This window comes from Loxodonta africana, chromosome 4 (genome assembly GCF_030014295.1).
Source record: "Loxodonta africana isolate mLoxAfr1 chromosome 4, mLoxAfr1.hap2, whole genome shotgun sequence".
Classification (NCBI taxonomy): Eukaryota; Metazoa; Chordata; class Mammalia; order Proboscidea; family Elephantidae; genus Loxodonta; species Loxodonta africana.
Window position 1 is genome coordinate 160,430,501 of NC_087345.1, and position 21,130 is coordinate 160,451,630.

The window sequence follows — 21,130 nt, forward strand, 5'->3', positions numbered from 1 at the left end:
CATCTTTGCTAGAAGAACACAGAGAAAGAAGACATGGAATTTACCACCAAGGAACTCATCCCAGGAAGGCACATATGTATACTACACATAATTACATATACACATGCAGAGAGACCAAATAACAGACCATACACAGAAACTTTCTAAAGTAGAAGCGCCTGGTGTTGAAAACGTCGTTGCTGTTGTGTGCCATCAAGTCGGTTCCAACTCATAGTGACCCTATTGACCAGAGTGGAACTGCCCCATAGGGTTTCCAAGGCTGTAAATCTTTACAGAGGCAGACTGCCACATCTTCCTCCCATGGGTTCAAACCACCGACCTTTTGGTTAGCAGCTGAGCGTTCAAACACTGCACCACCAGGACTCCTTGGAGTTGAAAAATACTCAGCCTCTTTTCACTTGACCAGAAAGCCTGACCAGCCACAACTTTTCTAGGTCAATGACCCCACCTTGTGGACAGAAGAAAGAACAGTTTGACCCAATATCACTTTCTCCTACTCCTTCTCTTGGTGTAGGGACAAAGAGTTTGGGAGATGAGATGTTGGTGATTAGATGATCTCTGAAAGTTTTACCTACCTTTGACTGCTTATAGAAACCCTGGTGGTGTAGTGGGTAAGTGCTTTGACTGTTAACAAAAAGGTCAGCAGTTCTAATCCATCAGGCTCTAGTTGGAAACTCTGTGGGGCGGTTCTACTCTGTCCTATAGGGTTGCTATAGGGTCGCTTTGAGTTGGAATCGACTCGATGGCAGTGGATTTGGTTTTTGGTTTTGACTGCTTATAGATCCATGCTCCACATTCTGTTAATTTCATCAAATGTATTCTTTCTTTATAAAGCACTTGTGTACGTTTACCTGACTTCCTCTTTTCCATTCTCTTCAAACTCCAACCCAGCCTACTGGCTCAGGAAACATTTCTTCACCTGAAATTGCTCCAATTCTGAATTCTTTAGCTCTGAAATTCTAACCTCTGAATACTACATTCTATCATTTTACTTCTCAAACTACTAACCATTCTTTTCCATCTCATGGTGACCCCAATGCTCCTTTTTCTCATAGTCTCTGCCTCTTACGATGACCACTATCATCATCATCATCAGAAGAGCTAACAAATATTTAGTGCCTCCCATATGCCAAGTGCTCTTCACAATCCTTTACATGTATTATCCCTTTTAATCGTCACAACACTATCTAGTAGGTTCTACAGATACTCCCTTATCTATATATTCAAAATCTAAAAATCCCTGAAAATGGAAAAATTGTTGTAACTCTGTTGGCTTCAAGCCTGACAAAAACTGAAGCAAGACTGTTCAGAATTTTTATTTATTTCATTTAGTGTGAATAGCCATCCATTTTACTTCAAAATTATTTGTGTATTTTATTACAGAATTGCCATTACAAACTTGCGCAGATATCTAACAACGTTCACAGTCATATATTTCTAAAATTGCAAATGTTCTGAATTACAACAGACATTTGACTATAAAGGTTTGAAATGAGAAATTGTGAATTAGTATTGTCATTATCTCCATTTTTACATGCAAAGAAAGTAAGGCCAAGGTAAATTGAGTAACTTGCCCGTGTCACCCAACTAGTAAATGGTATAACTGGGATTTGAGCAGAGTCATTGTTTCTAGAGCCTGTGCTCCCAACTGCTAAGCATGTGTCTTCTTCTGATGAGTTCTATCACCTCAGATTTTCTCAACTCTAACCTAGATATTTGGAAACCCTGGTGGTGTAGTGGTTAAGTGCTACGGCTGCTAACCAAAGGGTTGGCAGTTCAAATCCACCAGGCGCTCCTTGGAAACTCTATGGGGCAGTTCTACTCTGTCCTATAGGGTCGCTATGAGTCGGAATTGACTTGACGGCACTGGGTTTGGTTTTCTGGTTTTAACCTGGATATTTTACCTCCATGCTTTAACACTCCATCTAATTTCTACTGCTTGGTTTTGGGCTACTTAGAAAGCCGTGTTCTTACGTTGTTCAGTCCAGTTATGAACTCCGATATCCAACTAGCTCTTCAATGTAGACCTTCATGTCTCCTGCTCATTTCAAGGCAATGCCTACTCCTAGGTCCCTAAGCCTTTACTCTCAATATACCCAACTGTCAGTGGCTTCTCATTGGCTAAAGGCTTGAGTCTTAAATCCTTAATATACAATTAAAGATACTTTTGTTAGTATCTTTGGCCTTGGTCTGTATGCCTAGTCTTGACTCCTCAGAGTCTTTAACTCACTGATGATCTAACTACATCAGACTATTCAGGGTTCGTAAAATATTCAAGCACTCCGTGCCACAGTGCTTTCAATTGTGTGTTCTATATTCTGGGAATGACCTCATTTACTTTATGCACTTGGTGATTTCCTGTTCAGTTTCCAAAGCCAAGTTATTAAACCAAAAAAAAAAAAAAAAGAAAACTCAAACCCTTTGCCATCAAGTTGATTATGACTCATAGTGATCCTATAGAACAGGTAGAACTGCCCCATAGGGTTTCCAAGGAGTGGCTGGTGGATCAAGATGCCAGCCTTTTGATTAGCAACTGTAGCTCTTAACCACTGCGCCACCAGGGCTCCTTCTTAATTCACACAGGCTCCTCATTTCACTGTTACCTCACAAAAATAGCACCCCTTTTCTATAATATGATAAATTTTTCTCACACTCAGGTAAGTATTATTATAATTACAGTATAATAATTATATAGCACTTGATCTCCCGTTTATTGCGAGTCCCTTAAATTGTATCATCTTTTTTTTCACCTTGACACCTAGCTCAATGAATGGCACATAAAATACATATATTATTATTTGATTTGAATTAAAACACAATCTTCATGTTATCACATCTAGGCAGATTTCATTATTTGTCCTCACCTGCATTAGGGACTATCAAGACATAGTGAGCAAGTTAAATATGCCACCTTTGAGTTTTTGAAAAACAAGCTTAATTTTAAGTTTTGCCTCTATCATTATACAGTTTGCCAACACGTGGAATGGTGTCTGACCTAGACTAGCTGCTCAATGAATGGGTTAAGTAAGTGACAAAATGAATAAATTCATTTTATCGTGTTATAGTCTTATTATAATTAGTAAATCACTGCTTATCCTTCTTAATTTTCATCACTATAAATTGATGGCTAGACTTATTTATATTTTTTGTCATTGATTTAATTCTCCTATTGTTACTATGTCTTTCTATCCTTATGCTCATTTTTTTAGGAGTATAATCCCTTTTTTTGGTATAAATTTTCTATTTCATTCATTTACTGTAAGAGTGAAATTTTGAATATTTTGACTTATCTATCTGTAAGGGAAATAGCCCTGGTGGTGCAGTGGTTAAGTTCTCGGCTGCTAACTGAAAGGTCATTGGTTCAAAACCACCAGCCACTCCACAAGAGAAAGATGAGGCAGTCTGCTTCTGTAAAGATTACAGCCTCGGAGACTCATGGGGCAGTCCTACTCTGTCCTACAGGGCGGCTGTGAGACGGAATGGACTCTTCGGCAGCGGGTTTGGTTTTGGTTTGATTGTTAAAGGAAACAGAAAGCTACATTCCTATTTTGGCATATGAAGCGATTTATTCAAGCAAGAAAATTCCCCCATTCTCATATTTAAATTCTACATACTTTTCTGAGCTGGCAACATTTTTTGTACATTTTATTTTGCGTCTACCATTAGATAGTACTGGTTTTCAGAGGATATCATATCTAGAATTTTCCTTTTAATATTCTGCTGAAAGATTTTTATTCGCACTTTGTACACAATGTATACAGGCGTTCTTTTGGCAAGAGAAATGCCTACACAGATCTTAGCATGAAATTTGCTATTCATTTGTATACACTTGCTGTTTCATACACTTACATTTGTTTTATTTTTCTCTCATTATTCCCCACTTCTCAAAGAAGACAAGTGAGCTGAGTTATGTCCAATAATTTTGTCATAAAATGCTGTTCTTCTGTTTGCATTGAATGGTTATCAACCCTCATGAAGGGACAGTGTGCCAGGAACAAATAGTATCATTCATAACTGACATCCTGTTCCTGACCTTGCTCCTCCGCTTATTACTCTTTCTGTCAGATGCTTCCTAAGGATTCTTCATTTTTATTTTTTCCCACTTTTCTTCTATGTTCAACTATATGAATTTTTTTTCTCCTTCAGGAGCCAAATGTAGTGTGAAAGACAGTGGAAATCAGCCATCAACCACTAAGTAGGAAATCACCTTGACTATCATTTTTTATCATAGATTGGGATTTTAACTGGGTTAGTGAGCCTTTTCTATACAGAGAGTATAGTAAAGACCTCACAAAAATCATTCTGACTGTAACTTGGTCAGAACAATCATCTTCATGGCCTATTCTATATTATAGGTTATTCCTCACTCCTTTTGTATCCCCTAAGATTGAGAGCAATTGCAGTATGTATCTTATAATTTTAATTTTTTAAGCTCTGTTAATTCAAGCATACCTTTTAAAGTTTTTTTTTTAATTTCTAAAATTTGAAAAAAAATCCTAACAGCAAAGAGAATTCACACATACATTATACATATACAAAGTTGTATTAGAATATTTTAAAGCTACACTTACTCTATTAGACTAAAAAGGAGTAAAGGCCAAAGAGTTCTTACAGTTACTGCTTTTTACAGCCTTTTCATATTTGATTTGATAAATTCTAGTTACTCATGGGGATTATATAAAAGAAATTACTTTACATACACACATATATTTATATATATATTTTGTTATATTTTCGGTTTTCAAAAACAGTTTTAGATTTATAGAATTATGCAGATACAGTACAAAGAATTCCTGAAGATAGTACGAAGAGTTTCCGTATAACCCATACCCAATTTCCCCTATTATTAACATGTTCTATTAGTATTGATGGAAACCCTGGTGACGCAGTGGTTAAGCACTACAGCTGTCAACGAGGAGGTCAGCAGTTCGAATCTACCAGGCACTCCGTGGAAACTTGATGAGGCAGTTCTACCCTGTCCTGTAGGGTCACTAAAGTGGAAATCACCTCGACGGCAGTGGGTTGGGTTTTTTTGGTTTTATTAGTATTGAACATTTGTAACAATCAATGTGCCAGTATTGATACACTATTATTAAGTAAGTTCATACTTTCTTTAGATTTCCTCATTTTTCTCCCCTGTCATTTTTTTGTACTCCAATAGCCATGTCTTCTAGGGGACTTCCTGCGTGAGATAGTTTCTCAGATTTTACTTGTTTTCAATGGCCTTGAAAATTTTGAGGATTACTAGCCAGATATTTTGCAGTGTGTTCATCATTCAGGATATCTGACTTTTGGGGGAAGTCATGTATTTTTTGTGATTCGATTTTAAAATTTTGAGTTGTTCTTCAGCTCAGAAATTTGCATTTATTTTTTCTGATAATTGAGTCTCTTCAAGCTAATTCTTTCTTTTCAGAACTCATGTTATTTGAATATGTTGTTGTTGCTGTTGTTAGTCGCCCTCAAATCAATTCTGACTCATGGCAACTCCACAAGTGCAGAGTAGAAGTGTTTATAGGGTTTGCAAGGTTGGGACATTTCAGAAGCAGACTGCCAGGCCTTACTTCCAAGGCAAGGAGCCCTGGTGGCTGCTAACCAAAAGGTTGGCATTTAGAACCCACCCAGTGGCTCTACATGAAAGACCTGGTAATCTGCTTCTGTAAAGATTACACCCTAGAAAACCTTATTGGGCAGTTCTGCTCTGTCACATGGTATCGTTATGAGTTGAAATCGACTCAATGGCACCTAACAACAACAATTTTGGAGGCAGCCTGGGGGAGTTTGAATTTCCAACCTTTTGGTTGGCAGTCTAGTACTTAACCTTTTGTGTCACAGGGGACTCCTTATTTGAATACAGATTCTATTTATATCTCCTGTCTTTCCCTCACAATCTTCCGTTCTTCGCATTTTTACTCTATGAGAATGTGAACAATGAACATCACTATAATATCAATAACTAATGTTAGGTACTTTGTTAACGGTACCTCTTTTAATTCTCAAAACAATTCTGTGAGATAGATGCATTTATTTTCCATTTTATAGATGAAGTAACTGCTGGTGAGAGGCAGTGCTCAGGTTTTAACCCAGCAGTCTGACTCCAGAGCCTAGGGGCTCATCACTTTTCCACAGACAGTATTTTGAGATAATAGCTCTAGAAGTCTCAATTCTATTCTTCAGTTCAGCTATTAGTTGTTTTTTTCTTTTTTTCAGAGATCATTACTCATTAAACTTCCTTAAGTTTTTTTTTTTTTTAATGATTTCAAGAGCACCTCTCTCTTTGCTGTTAAATACACCCCAACAGGAGTCCTTCATCTGATGTCTCTTCCCAGCTACTGAGTCATTTTGAATGGCAGGTGATTTTTCTTTGTACTCACCAGACCCACCAGCTCATTCAGAGAGGCAAACCGTTTTTGTAGATTGCAGTGTCAGTCGTGGTTCCTGCAAAAGGCTCTACAGGATCCATTTCATATCCTCCTGAACCCAAAGACTTCGGCATGGGTAGAATCCATGCAAGTTCCACTTGGAGGGCTGTACTTTTCCTTTAACCTCATGGCTGTTTGTCCTCCTAGTTATGTTTCTCCAGCAGGGAACAATGAGAGTGCAGAAGTCATGAATATTTACTTAAGATGTTAATTTTCTGAGAATTTCTCACAGGTTGCCCTTATAAACTGTCTACAGGTTAAATTTATGTTTGTGATCATTTTTGTTTCTTTTTAAAGTTACATAAAACGACCACAGTTATGTCCATTGTTTAACATTGTTCTGGAAGACCAAAGCAATTTAAAAGTAAATAACAAGAGAGGAGGAAAAATACTACCAAGAAACAAATAAAACCTACATGATTAGGAGACACTATAATGGTCTAATTAGAAATTCCAATACCATTAATTGAAAAAAAATTAGTAAAACTATTTAGTGTCCAGCACATTAGCCAAAGACACTAAAAAATATAAAAATAATTGATGGTTTATTTTAAATTTATTTTATTTCTTTTTATCCCCATTTCCCTCCCCTCTCATAAGCAACTGTTGTAAAGTTTATCCTTTGGTTATATGTATTTCATAATATGTGTACTATTATTTTGAATATATTTTAATTTCTTAAAAAGCCAGTGTGTCATAACTTTTATTCTGTTTATTACTTTTTTCCTTCATGATCCATTTTCATTTTGATGCAAACAAACATTTAGTCACCCATTCAGTTGGTTCCTACTGCTACAAAATCCTCCCTGGAGTGTACTCGTCACAATTTACCAAGCACTCCTGAACTGCCTCACTGTCAACCAGCCTGAGCATCTGTTTCGTGTTTCTTCCTCTACAAATTGTCTGTAAATATGCTTTTGTATCTTTCCCCTTTTCTGTCATTCTCTTGTTGACCTTCAGGACTTTTTATATTCCACTTGCAAATCTTAGAATTTATCTTTTTAGTATTTCTTATTACTTTTCTTTGCATGACCCAAAAGGGAAAAACTGGTACAAAGTATGACTACAAACACACTGCAAAAACAAATTTACCGTGTATAAGCAAAGGTTTTTTAAGCAAAGGATTAGTATGCATACAACATAAGAAAAAAATTCAAAGTTATAAGAAAGGTTAAATATAAGGAAAGACATTATTTCTTTAGTTTCTGTGATTTATCCAGTTTGTATAAATGACTAGTTTTTCTTATTGTTAGTGTGATTAATCAGTTTTCTTGTTTATTGCCTCAAAATATTGAGTCGAACATCCATATGCTTCAGGAGTTAAATCCTTGGGCAGTGGCAAAGACATGAGTTAGAAGTGAAAGATTTTTTTCTTCCTCAGTTTAGAAGGAACTGAAATCAGAAAATTAATGAAGTAAATAATTAAAGCAACTATATATGGAACACAATTTGAGAATTACTATATAATTGTCTTTTAAAAAGTTGCTTAGTTAAGTCTTTGTACCTGGCATCACCTGCATACATCTGCGTTGGGGAGGTATACAATACAGTGACTAAAAGGAAGAGAACCAGCTCCAGAATTCCTGAGTTTGAATCCCTCTGACTTTTGGCAAATCACTGAATGCTCTGTACTTTGGATTTCTCATAGGCAAAATAAGGTTAATAATAGCAATGTCCTCATAGATCTGTTATGGTTCTTAAAAGAATTTCATGAACATTTATAACTTTGCCTGACTTACGGTAAATAATAAATATCACTTGTCTTACCCACTGTCAACACTGTGTTCATTCAGAATCTCAGTCTCTTTTTCACGGCCTCCCTATGGTTTTCTCTCTCACCCACATCCTTACCCTGAATTTAACCTCAACCTCACTCTGCCTCCCTGCTATAACCTATACTCCATAACGTGCTCTCTCTGTGACTGTAATACTAGCTTTCTAAAAATCCTTAAATGTCAGTGGTGCAATGGTTAAATACTCAGCTGCTAATCAAAAGGTTGGTGGTTCCAGTGGTGAAAGACCTGGCCATCTGTTCCCATAAAGATCACAGTCTAGAAAAGCCTATGGGGAAGTTTTATTTTGTCTCATGGGGTCACTGTGAATCGAAAAACCCACTCGATGGCACCTAATCACAACATTACACAGTGTCCTGGATTGAATTGTGTCCCCCCAAAATATCTGTCAACTTGGCTGGGTCATGATTCCCGGTATTACATGATTGTCTACCATTTTGTCATTTGATGTGATTTCCCTATATGCTATAAATTCTATCACTATGATATAACCAGATGGATTAGTGGCAGTTATATTGATAAAAAAAAAAAATGATCTACAAAATTAGATAGTGTCTTAAGCCAATCTCTTCTGAGATATAAAGGAGAGAAGTGAGCAGAGAGAACAGGGGAATCTCATACCACCAAGAAAGCAGTACTGGGAGCAGAGTCCTTTGGACCTGGGTTCCTGTGTGGAGAAGCTCCTAACCCTGAGGAACATTGAAGAGAATGCCTTCCCCTGGAGCTGACACCCTGAATTTGGACTTTTAGCCTACTTTACTGTAAGGAAATAAATTTCTCTTTGTTAAAACCATCCACTTTTGGTATTTCTGTTATAGCAGCATTAGATGACTAAGACACACAGTAACTTTGGATTCCTTAGTATAGCATACAAGATCCACCATGACTTCATTCTACGGTTCTCAGAATTGACAATATATCTAAAATACTTGTGGAGATATTTGTATGAAGTACAAATGTTTGGTACCCTTTCCAGCGATTCTGAGTCAACAGTTTGGGATGTGCCCTGGTATTTGTATTTCATTATTTTGTCTAGGGACTGTTGAGAACCACTGGTCTAGTGCTTGCTTTTCTTTCCGATTTTTATTGTTTCATATCTAGTTTGTTGTCCACACTGTCACTGGTAATCTTTTTGAAACACAAGCACTGTCACATGTAAAATCTATGTACCTCCCTCTCTCTTTCTATATTTATATATATGAAAAAAAAAATGAAGGTGTGTGTATATATATATATATATATATACACACACACATATACATATATACATGCACACAGAGTAATTTTATAATAATTTTTATGACTAGGTTCCATGTCTTTTCACCTTACTATTCCTGGTGTCTATCACAGTATCTGAGGACCCTGGTTGCACAGTGGTTAAAGCACTCATTTGCTAACCAAAATAGGTCAGAGGTTTGAACCTACCAGTGGCTTGCAGGAGAAAGATGTGGCAATCTGCTTCTGTAAATATTTATAGCCTTGTGTGGGGACCATGGTCTTGGGGAACATCTAGCTCAATTGTCATAACATAGTTTATAAAGAAAATGTTCTACATTCTACTTTGGTGAGTAGCATCTGGGGTCTTAAAAGCTTGTGAGTGGACATCTAAGATACTCCACTGGTTTCACCTCGGTGGGAGCAAGGGAGAATGAAGAAAAATGAACACACAAAGGAAAGATTAGTCCAAAGGACTAGTGGACCACAAATATCACAGCCCCCACCAGACTGAGTCCAGAACAACTAGATGGTGCCAGGCTACCACCACTGACTGCTCTGACAGGGATCACAATAGAGGGTCCTGGACAGAGCTAGAGAAAAATGTAGAACAAAATTCTAACTCACAAAAAAAGACCAGACTTACTGGCCTGACAAAGACTGGAGAAACTTGAGTATGGCCCCTGGCACCCTTTTTAGTTCAGTAATGAAGTCACTCCTGAGGTTCACCCTTCACCCAAAGATTAGACAAGCCTATAAAACAAAATGAGACTAAAGGGGCACACCAACCCAGGGGCAAGGACTAGAAGGCAGGAGAGGACAGGAAAGCTGGTAACAGGGAACCCGAGGTCAAGAAAGGAGAGTATTGACATGTCGTGGGGTTGGTAACCAATTTCACAAAACAATCTGTGTACTAATTATTTAATGAGAAGCTAGTTTGTTCTGTAAGCCTTCATCTAAAGTACAATAATAAAAAAAATAAATTAAAAAAAAAAAGGTTTATAGCCTTGAAAACCCTATGGGGCAGTTCTACTCTGTTTTATAGGATTGTCAGAATCGACTCGATGGGAGTGGGTTTAGTATCTGACACTGTGTGAACATTGAATGTTTGCTGAACAAATGAATAACTGAGAGATAAGTAAAGAAATAAATCAACCCCCACTGCACAGTTGATGAATAGTTTTGATAATTATGGAATCAGTGTGGAACAATAGCAAATACATCAGAATGAGATTCTACAATTTCTAACCATTAGGTTGATCAATGGTCAGTTCTCAAGAGAATAGCCCTCATTTTATTTTCCTACCACATAAAATGTCAATGAATACGTTATCCAAGTCTCTTTTTTATTAGAAGCCCAGTTGTAAGACTTAAGATATCGTTCACATTTTATTGATTGAAATGACCATACGATCTCCTTCAACGATATTTATTGAAAACTCTTTGCGGGCTTGGTATTACTAATGAGTGGTTCTATAAATTGCAGAGGCAGATTAATAGGAAAAATTAGTAAAATGAACTAAGTTTGTAAGTTGTCAGACTTTCATCAATATCCACACCTAGTATATTGCTAAGTGTTGGACAAAGTTCCCTTTAATCTTTAATTTAACTAACTGTTCCCTTGTTTCCAAATCACTAAGACATCTCTGAGAGTCAAAGACTAACCTTGAAAAGGACTTCTGTTCTCTAGTAATCGCAAAGATAAGAAATTCCATTAATGAGGTGTGAATTTCCCATCCCCTTTATGCATAAGTTACATGAATCTCTGGGTGTGAAAATCTGCTGTGTTTTGGACAGAATGTTGAAAGATCAAACTATAGACTGTTGGTTGTTTTGCAGCGTTAATTTTAGAAGAACTAATAGCTAGTTCCTTTTTCTCCCTGTAACCACACAGAGAAAGAACCACTTGATCAAACATTAATGTCTCGCTCAGCAAAACAAGGTGCCAGTCATATTTATCAACATAAAACGTTCCCAGAAAAGCATAGAACTGTGAATGTGTAGCCCCTTTGGTTCCCCTCTTCAAACATTTCCTTTTTCTCATTTAACCTATATTCTTTAAAGTATCTGTTTATTTCACAGCTGTATGTTAAAAGCTGTTAGAACATCTAGCCTGGTTTTCCAGATGCTATTCCATGATATACTCTTGTTTATTGTAGTATTTAGAGTCCTAGTGGCACAATGGAAAACCTGGTGGCCCAGTGGTTAAGAGCTACAGATGCTAACCTAAAGGTCAGCAGTTTGAATCCACCAGGCAGTCCTTGGAAACTCTATGGGGCAGTTTTACTCTGTCCTATGGGGTCACTATGAGTCAGAATTAACGGCAACAGGTTTTTTTGTTTTGTTTTTTGTGGCACAGTGGTTAAAGTGTTTGGCTGCTAACTAGTAGACTGGCAATTAGAACCCACCAGCTTCTCTGAGGGAGAAAGACGTGGTAGTCTGCTTCCTTAAAGATTTACAGCTTGGAAACCCTATGGGGCAGTTCTACTCATAGGGTTGCTATGAGTTAGAAATGACTCAATGGCAGTGGGTTTGGGTTTTTTTGGTGTATTGTACTGTTTTAATTTTAAGCATATACAAAGTTTTCTGTGACTATATCATGGAAATATAATAATAGACCCTGAAATATTGTTTGTGCTAACCATAAACATAATGCTATATGTGTGTTGTTTGTAACCACACACAACACACATATATTCCATCCTCATGATTTGGTAATGCATCTAGTTCTCAAAACGGACTAGGCCCAGAATAGCAAACAACATTGTATATGATCAAAGCCTTGTCCTTGTGCTTAACTGGCTTATAGTCTGTTTTACTGTGGGTATCACTTTTATTTGATCATTGCTATTATGTTACTTGTCATGTCATGTCATGTTATATTATACTGGGGCTGTTTATGTGTTAGAATACTCTACTACTTGTAGAACCAAACAGGTATTCAGAAGAAGTATTTCTGTAAGTTTTTTGGAGTTTTTTTACCTTTCTAATAAAAAAATTTGGTATAGAAAGTTATAGTTGATGCTTATATCCATATCCTAATAGAATTTTGAGATCTGACTACTCTTAAAAATTATCTATCACTTTCTCTCTGTGCTCAGTTCACATTACAATTCCTTTATTCTTCGGAGATTAGTGACTTCTCCCCCATATTCTTCCCTTTCGTCTCCTCCTTCTGTCAGTAATTTCAGCTCTTCATAGGGAGGTGCGATCTAACTAGCTAAAGAACATGAATAGAAGGTGGGAGGTATCCAGAGCTATAAACCCAGAGCCTCTGTAAACTGTTCTGATTCCATCAAATATCAAGAATTTTGTGTTCTTGAAAGACAGAATTTAACTGAATAGAGCACTTAGTAATAATGGTGTCTCTGAAAATACCAAGTGTATTTTCATCTGCTAATATTAATTTTGGGAAACACTTTAGAAGATTAATAACCCTTGTGTTGGTAGGGTAAACAGTATCATGAATATTGTCAGAGGTAAAAAAAAAAAAATTGTTAGATTTCATTGGTCAAATGTTTCTGTTTTAAATGGTTTTTGTTTTGTTTCGGTGTTTATTTCCCTAAAGCAGACTTCTTTACTTTCAGACGGAGAAAGGACTATCAAAAATATGGCAAGAAAGTGACCAGAACCCCAGAGATCACTGGCAAAAGGCCATAATCCTGCTGGGAAAGTTAAGGAATTTCCAAGTCATATTTCAAGGTATCAGAACGAGAGATCTGGGAGGAGGAGCTGCAGTTGATGACATTGAATTTAAGAACTGCATGACTGGTAAGTTTCTGGAAAGCACTTCTGTTTGGAAGCACATTTATAATCTACGCTCCTTGTCTTTGTTACACGTTTATGAAATGTTTTACCACTATGTGTTCTGCACATACACAAAAATCAGATTAGAGATATCACGACTGTCAAACTTACAGTTACATATCATTTTAATACCTTTTCCATTCTTCAGTTTCACAAGTAACTCCTCTCTTCCTTCCATAACCTCTCCTTTCTACCATGTAGCTGTGTTCTCCTTTGGATTGATTTTGCAACACAATTTGAAGTGTAAGCCTAATATTTACATATGTTTAATTAAAATTAAAATGAAGCAGTAAAAAGGAGATAAAAGCTAACAATTAGTGGGTATATTAGAAATAAATTCAACCAGGTATAATTCAAGCAGACCTTGAATTGAGAGCTATGCTTGGGGGATTTAAAACGCTACTCTAGCAAGTGAACAGTAAATTTAAAAAAATGCGTTACCACTTCTCAGACTTCTAAATGCAAAACGTAACTACACCTAGAATTTCTTTACAAAGCTGCCTAGAATAATGTAAAATATAATTTTAAATACATTTGTATAATTTTTCAGTTTGCAAAGTTTTCAGAGGAATTATTCCATTTGATTTTCAAAATAGCACTGCACGGTGTTTACTGCCAATGAAGTATATATGCTCTGTGGTTTTCTACACTGAATCTTTTGGCAGCAAGCCTCTGGGACTGAGCAGCTAAAGCAGAAAGCTATTTAATTTTATAGTCGCACTCATATTAAAATATCATTTCACTGAAGCAGTTCAAAAATGTGACTTTAGTTTTGGAGATGGTATAACATCTGTTCTTTTTCTGAGTAGTGCTGGTTCAAACGATCCTGTGTAGAAGTAAGTCCTTTAGAGTTTGACTTTCCCCTGTTTTTCCAGGAAAGGTAGGGGCTTTTGGCTACCTTATATATACTCAACTACTTTACATATGTTACCTAAAATCAAATTTTGTGCACCTCAGATGATCTAGGGAGCACACAGCTATGTCAAGTAGGAGACAAGACTTGTCCTTGGAGTGTTTGGGAGAAAGTGCTTTGGAAAAAGAAAACGGACTTCTGAACATAGAGCCATGAGTAAAGAACCTCCGAAGTGAGAATGTGCCTTTTAAAACCCTTTTCTGGTCAATTTTCCTAGTAATATGCTGAATTCCTCTTATGGTTGGTAACTCAATCTAGAAATGATCCTGGCAATTTGTAAAGGAAAAACTCTTCAACAGTTTCACTAAGGTCTTAGAAAGAAAGAAGCTTTTATTAATGAGAGAAATTCTTTTCCTCTCTAGGGAAGCCGAGGGATTTCTAGATGGGTTGATTCAGGAACAGACAGGAACTGAGTTACTCATTCCAGCTTTGCCAGGTTTCATGTCGAACTTTGCCCTGTTTCTTCTCCTTCTTATCTTAAAGTCCTGTGAGAATTAACATGATCATAATTCATTTCGTTCAACTCAATCCAACACTCAACTTACTGAGTAATACTTTAATATCTTTCCTTTAGTGACAAACTCTTTTTACTTCTACAATTCTTTCTACATCATCAAATAAAAGGCATTATGTGATCAATTGTAGTCAAATATGGTCAGTTGTATATAGAATATATTTTAGGAAAGAGTAGCCATTGGTTTTTAATAGCTCCAGCCTGCTATAAATAGCACAAACCAAACCCATCGCTGAGGAGAGATTCGGCCTCATAGCAACCCTAAAGGACAAAGTAGAACTGCCTCGTAGGGTTATCCAAGGAGCTCCTGATGGCTTTGAACTGCCGACCTTTTGGTTAGCAGCAGTAGCCCTTAACCACTATGCCACCAGAGTTTCCAATTGTTTTTAGATTTTCAAATTGTTTTTAGTCAAGATAGAAAGTTTTAGTGGAATGTAACAAAGGCATTACGGAAAAATCCTTGGAAGAATTTGTATGAAACTATAGAGCAATGCTTTTTTTTTTAATCCTCTTAGTTTTGAATTAGATGCCAACAAAATATCATTATTGTACTACATGAGTGAGGAGAAGGTACTTAGAGTATTAGTTCCCCTGAGTTGTTTCCTCCTATTGACTGTTTAGTAGAAGAGAATGTTAGACAAAATACCTAAAAATCAGAGTCGGAATCGACTGGATGGCAACGGATTTGTCTGGGGTTTTGTTTTGTTTTGTTTTGTTTTTGGAATAACATAGTGGTTTGAATAGAGTCTTCAGACAAACTAACTGGGGTTGGAATCTGCCTATGCCACTGACTACCTGGAATAAGTTTCTTCATTTCACTGAGCCTCAGTTTCCTCCTCTATAAAATGGGGATGATAATAATAATACTTCCATTATAGATTTCTGTGAATATTAACTGTTTTAATATATGTTGAGTGTTTAGAAGCTTGGGCACATGTAAATGTATTTAAGTATGATATTTTATTGTTATACCTTCATTGTTATTATTCACCATGTCATATTCTCAGACAATCCTTCTGTACCCTAAGTTAGGAAACCAACTTCAAATCATATGCAAAAAAGATCATCATAAAATTTATCATGGAATTGATGCTGTTCCCCATTTGAGATGAAGACTTAAAATTTTTCTTAATGTCTATTTCTCTGTTACATCCTGCCTTCATTTTGAATTATCATTTGAGAATTATCCTGAATTTTTCTACTTTCTCTCAGATCTCTTGAGAATGACATTATAGTGCATACATGAATACAGGATGTTAAGATCTAGAGAAAAATTGTTATTTTCAGAAAATATTCCAGTTTGTTTTTACAAAGATGATCTCTTCAAAGCTTCTTTATACAGAATGATATCTGCATGTCATCAAATGTTAGGTGGTTTCTGGATTCTATTTCTTATAAAAAATCAAATAATAAATGTATCCCATAACAAATACTACTTTTTATGGAACAGGTAATAGATGAATATATTTCTTTTCCCCTAAATTATGCTGATTTGTAGATGATTAATGTTCATATCATGAAATGCCTCATAAAATGCCTTACACAAAGAAAAGGTTTATATTTCTATTGAATGAAAAATAAATTAGCGATAACCAAAACAAACTCACTAATTCAAAATATCAATATCACACCATTTCAAGTCAATTATATATAAAGCTGACATAATATTATTAACTTTAAGACCATGTTTTCCAGCAGTCATTTTATATCAGAATTATATCAAAATCTTTCTTTTGTTTTTTTAAGATTTTCTTCTATTTGATGCTATTCAGATTCTCAATCAACATTTTTTTATTGAACCTACATATACAACTGATAAATAATAGCATGTGATTCAAGAAAGTGAAATATTAAACAGGTATACAATATTTTTATGTAAATAACACACACCTTTTGTTTGTTTTCCAGCCATGCCCTCCCCCACCACAAGATATTTTCATAAGCGCCACTATGTTAATTTTTTTACATGTTGCTGTAAAAAAATTCAGCATAGTCCACTTACAAAAATATGTTGCAGGGTAGAGGGCGCAGCTGGCAAAGTAATGGAAAAGGCCTATTATTTGTGTAGAAATACAGTAGATGATTACATTATTAATTATAAGTATTTATAAATGTCATGGATGCCGTGATATTGGTGCTGGAAAGAAAGAAAAGAAACTTTTTTAGTATAATTTTTATTCTCCATGTTGTGAAAATAGCCAGAGTCATGAAGCATCCCTCCTGGCCTTTCCCAATAACAGCTAACTCTCTGCTCCTTAAAAGGAGCCACTGTCTTGATTTGTAAGATTATGGATTAATTTTGATTATATTTAAACTTTGTATTTGTAAGACTTATTTATACTGTTTCATATAGCAGCAGTTTATCCATTGTCATTGCAGTATAGTGTTTTACTGAATGGAAATAGCATTGTTACCCATTGTATTGACCTTGGGATAAAAAAAAAAAATAGTTTCTAGGTTTTTACTAGTATGATAATGCTACCATACATACTCTTCCGTATACCTTTTCCTGCACATATCTGAACACTTCTGTTGTTTATTATTAGCAATTTTAATATTATTAACAATTGCTGGGTCACTGGATATGCATATGTTCACATTCAGTGCATATTGCCAGTTTTTCAGAGCAGCTGAATCACCTTACCTCCCCAAAGCAGCATACGAGAGTTCCGGTTGTTCTGCTCTCTTGCCAATTTTTGGTATTATAAATATATTAAATTTTAGCCTTTCTGGTTAGTGTAAAGTAGTATCTCACTGTGGTTTTAATTTGCATTTCCTTGATAACTAATGAAGTTAGGCATTTGACAACAGCAGCTTTACTTAGTTCCTGCTCAAGCACTCATTTGTTCCATTGGTTTGTGTTTCTTTTCCTTATTGAGATTTGAAGGCTAATTCATGTGTTATGGTACATGCCCTTTGCAAGTTATATTTATTTCAAAGATCTTTTCCACTCTGTGGTGGCTTGCTTTTTTATTCTATTAGTAGTGATTTCAGATGAACAGATATTATTAATTTCAATGAAGTTTCATGTATCAATCTTCACCTTTAATGTTATTGCATTTTTTCTTATTTAGAAAGAAAAAACATTGCTTATCAAAATATAATAAAGGTATCAAAAAAATTTTTTTTTTTAATTCTCCTGTTACCTTTTGCAATTAATCTACAATAGCCTGGGAATTGCTTTTTTATGTGTAACAAAATATGGATCAATTTTAATTTTTTCTGTTGATACTCAATTGAACCAGCACCACTTACTGAAAAGACTTCTTTTGACATTACTCTGTAGTGGTATGTTTGTCATAAAGCAATTTTCCATATGTGCATTGTTTCTGGACAGTATTTTGTTAGTCTCTTTGTCTATGCTTGCACAAATACTGCATTTTGTAATGCCTGGTGACACAACAGTTAAGTGCATGGTTGCTAATCAAAAGATCTGCAGTTCGAAGCCCCCAGCCGCTCTGCAGGAGACAAGACTCGGCAATCTGCTCCTGTAAACGTTACAGCATAGGAAACTCAATGGGGCAGTTCTACTCTGTTATGTAGGGTCATTATGACTCACAATCAACTCAATGGCACACAACAACAACAACAAAAACATAACTTTATAATATGTTTTGACATTTAATACAGTGAATAATCCCACCATTTTGTTCATCTTCAGTATTATCTTGGTTTTGTTTTACTTTTTGCATTTTCATGTTAACTGTGGAATCAGTTGGTCAATTTTTACAAAATAATAAACTTCCAGGCATTGATTAGGACTGTATTGAATCTACAGGACAATTTTGGGAGAACTGACATCTTAACAATATTAAGCCTTCCAATCCATGAATGTGGTATATCTTTCCATTTTCTTAAATATATAATACTGATTTAATAATAAGTAAATAATCTCTGCTTAGAAGTAATTTACATTATAGGTGTTTGTCATAAAACCTATTGTAAATAAGATCTTTAAGTTTTATTTCTAATTGTGTGTGAGTTTTATAAAAATGTAAGTTTTGGATATTAAATTTGTATCCAGTGATCTTGCTAAATTCACTTAATAATGCTATTAGTTTATTTGTACATTCTTTGGATATTTTTCTAATCACAAAGATACAGTCTGTAAATAAAAATTTTTCTAATTCTTAGATCTTGTTAGTTTAGTGAATTATATTGATTAATTTTTAAATACTAAATCGACATTTAATTCCTCTGTAGAGCCCAGTTGAGTCATGAAATATGATATTTAATGGAAAAAGAAGTTAGGGGGCTTGAGAATGGCAGCTAAAAATGGGGAGGTTTCACCCACTTTAAGAGTGCATGAGTCCAAGAGGTCCACAGTAAGACCTGAGGGGCTGGAGTAGTCTGGACTCTGATTCTCGTAACTTACCTACCAGAATTCCCTTTCCTGGCAGAGTACCACAGTTAAAAAAGAAAAACAAAGAAACAAAACACTGTTGGGAGTGGAATCAAAATTGAATAAGGACAATTGAAGGAAAGAGAAGATTCAGATCAAATTGATGGAAGAGAATAGAGCCACAGAACTCAAAATGTAGACTATTTGTTTTGAATATTTATATAGACTCTCTTAAAGGTTTGATGCTAATTATGTAATTTTGATCACATCGTTTTAGACCTGCAGTTTTCTCATTTATAAAGTAACAGGATCAAAATAGATGATCTCTTAGATTTTTCTCTGATTCTTTGACTTAACTCTGGGGTCTATGCTTTAAAATAAAATTCAGAATCACTGTGGAAAAAACTTTAAAATTGACCGAAACTGAAAATAAGGAAAGGTAGAGGATATAAATTATATATATGATATACATATATGTATATGTCTGTATATAGAGAGAGAAAAAGAGAGGGAAATCTACTTTACCAGCAAATAAGAAAGCTATTTGAGCGTCATAGTTTCTCACTTTCCATTTCATTTTAATAAATTATACATAAAAAAACATAGTAAATGGAAAACATAAAGTTAGAGGGTTTTTTTTTTTTTTTGCATTCTGAGTACAGTATGACACAGTCTTCAATTATTATTAAATATATTGTAATTTTCTGAAAAGAAAAATAAAGCAAAATAATGGCCTAGTCTTTGGTCTGTCCAGAGACACTCTAAGAAGCTTATTTTTGGATGTGCTAATAAGGAATCAAACTAACATATTCATAGAAAAATAAGTGACAGCTTTAGAATTTGATATTTTTCTTTTTTTATTCAAATGTTGATTCAAAAATGGTTTGTAAGAAAATCTTATAAAATGCAACGACTATTCAATAGAACAGGGAAGTAAGATACAAATAAAAAAAAAAAGGTACAAATAGGAAAGGAATATTCCATCATTATAATTATAAAAGTGCCGGGACTAAATGGTTATTTGATTTCCAGTCAGAATACTATTTATCTAAGTACAGTATTAAAACTAAGGGGCATATATGTAAGTGGTTAAAAACCCAGCTCTGGAGCAAGACAAAACAAAACCCAAACCCACTGCCATTGAGTTAATTCGGACTCATAGCGACCCTATAGGACAGAGTGGAACTGCACCATGGAGTTTCCAAGGAGCGCCTGGCAGATTCGAACTGCCGACCTTTTGGTTAGCAGCCACAGCACTTAGCCACTATGCCACCAGGGTTTCCATTTAAATCCTAACTTAGATGTTTTATATCTGCTGTGTGGTTGTACACAAGTTACTTAATCTTCCTTTGCCCCATTTTTCTCTTCTATGAAGTGATAATAATAACTTCTTTTTCATAGAGTTTTTAATCAGAATTAAATCTTTAATTTTATAAATTTTATAAAATTTACTTTATACAAGGTGCTTTGAACAATGCATGTAATATAGTAAGGACTGAATATCTGTTGGCAAAAAAGTATAGGTGAACAACAGTAAAAGGCTTTTCATTATTTCAGGCATAACACTTTTTAAATCAACATTTCAGATTTGATCCAGTTCAGCATGTTCAGCAAACATTTATCGATGTCTGGTCTGTGGAAATCTCTATGCAGTGTACTGTGCACACCTCCTCAAGCAGAACTGAAATGTGTGCATTAGACAATGTTTGGCTTTTTTGATACCTTGGGACTAAAATAAGAGAGTAATGAAACTTATTCAATCTATGTGCTGAGCAAATAATCCAAGAAGCTGGACTATATGAAGAACACAGCATAAAGATTGGAAGAGGACTCATTAACAACCTGTGTTATGCAGATGACACAAACTTGCTTGCTGAAAATGAAGAGGACTTGAAGCACTCACTGAGGAAGATCAAAAACCACAGCCTTCAGTATGGATTACACGTCAACACAAAGAAAACAAAAATCTTCACAACTGGACCAATAAGCAACATCGTGATAAATGGGGAAAATATTGAAGTTTTCAGGAATTTCATTTTACTTGAATCTGCAATCAATGCCCATGGAAGCAGCAGTCAACATATGAAATGACACATTTCATTGGGCAGATCTGCTGCAAGAGATCTC

The 21,130-nt window shown here is 35.4% G+C and overlaps 1 protein-coding gene across 1 annotated transcript in view; it reads left to right on the forward strand.

The window, feature by feature from the left end:
* The window catches only part of MALRD1 (MAM and LDL receptor class A domain containing 1), a 956,759-nt gene that overhangs the window by 605,854 nt on the left and 329,775 nt on the right, over window positions 1–21,130 (forward strand). Inside the window, exon 29 of the mRNA XM_064284901.1 lies at window positions 13,015–13,198. Within this exon, the coding sequence (XP_064140971.1) occupies window positions 13,015–13,198 (184 nt within the window). The remainder of the gene's footprint in view (window positions 1–13,014; window positions 13,199–21,130) is intronic.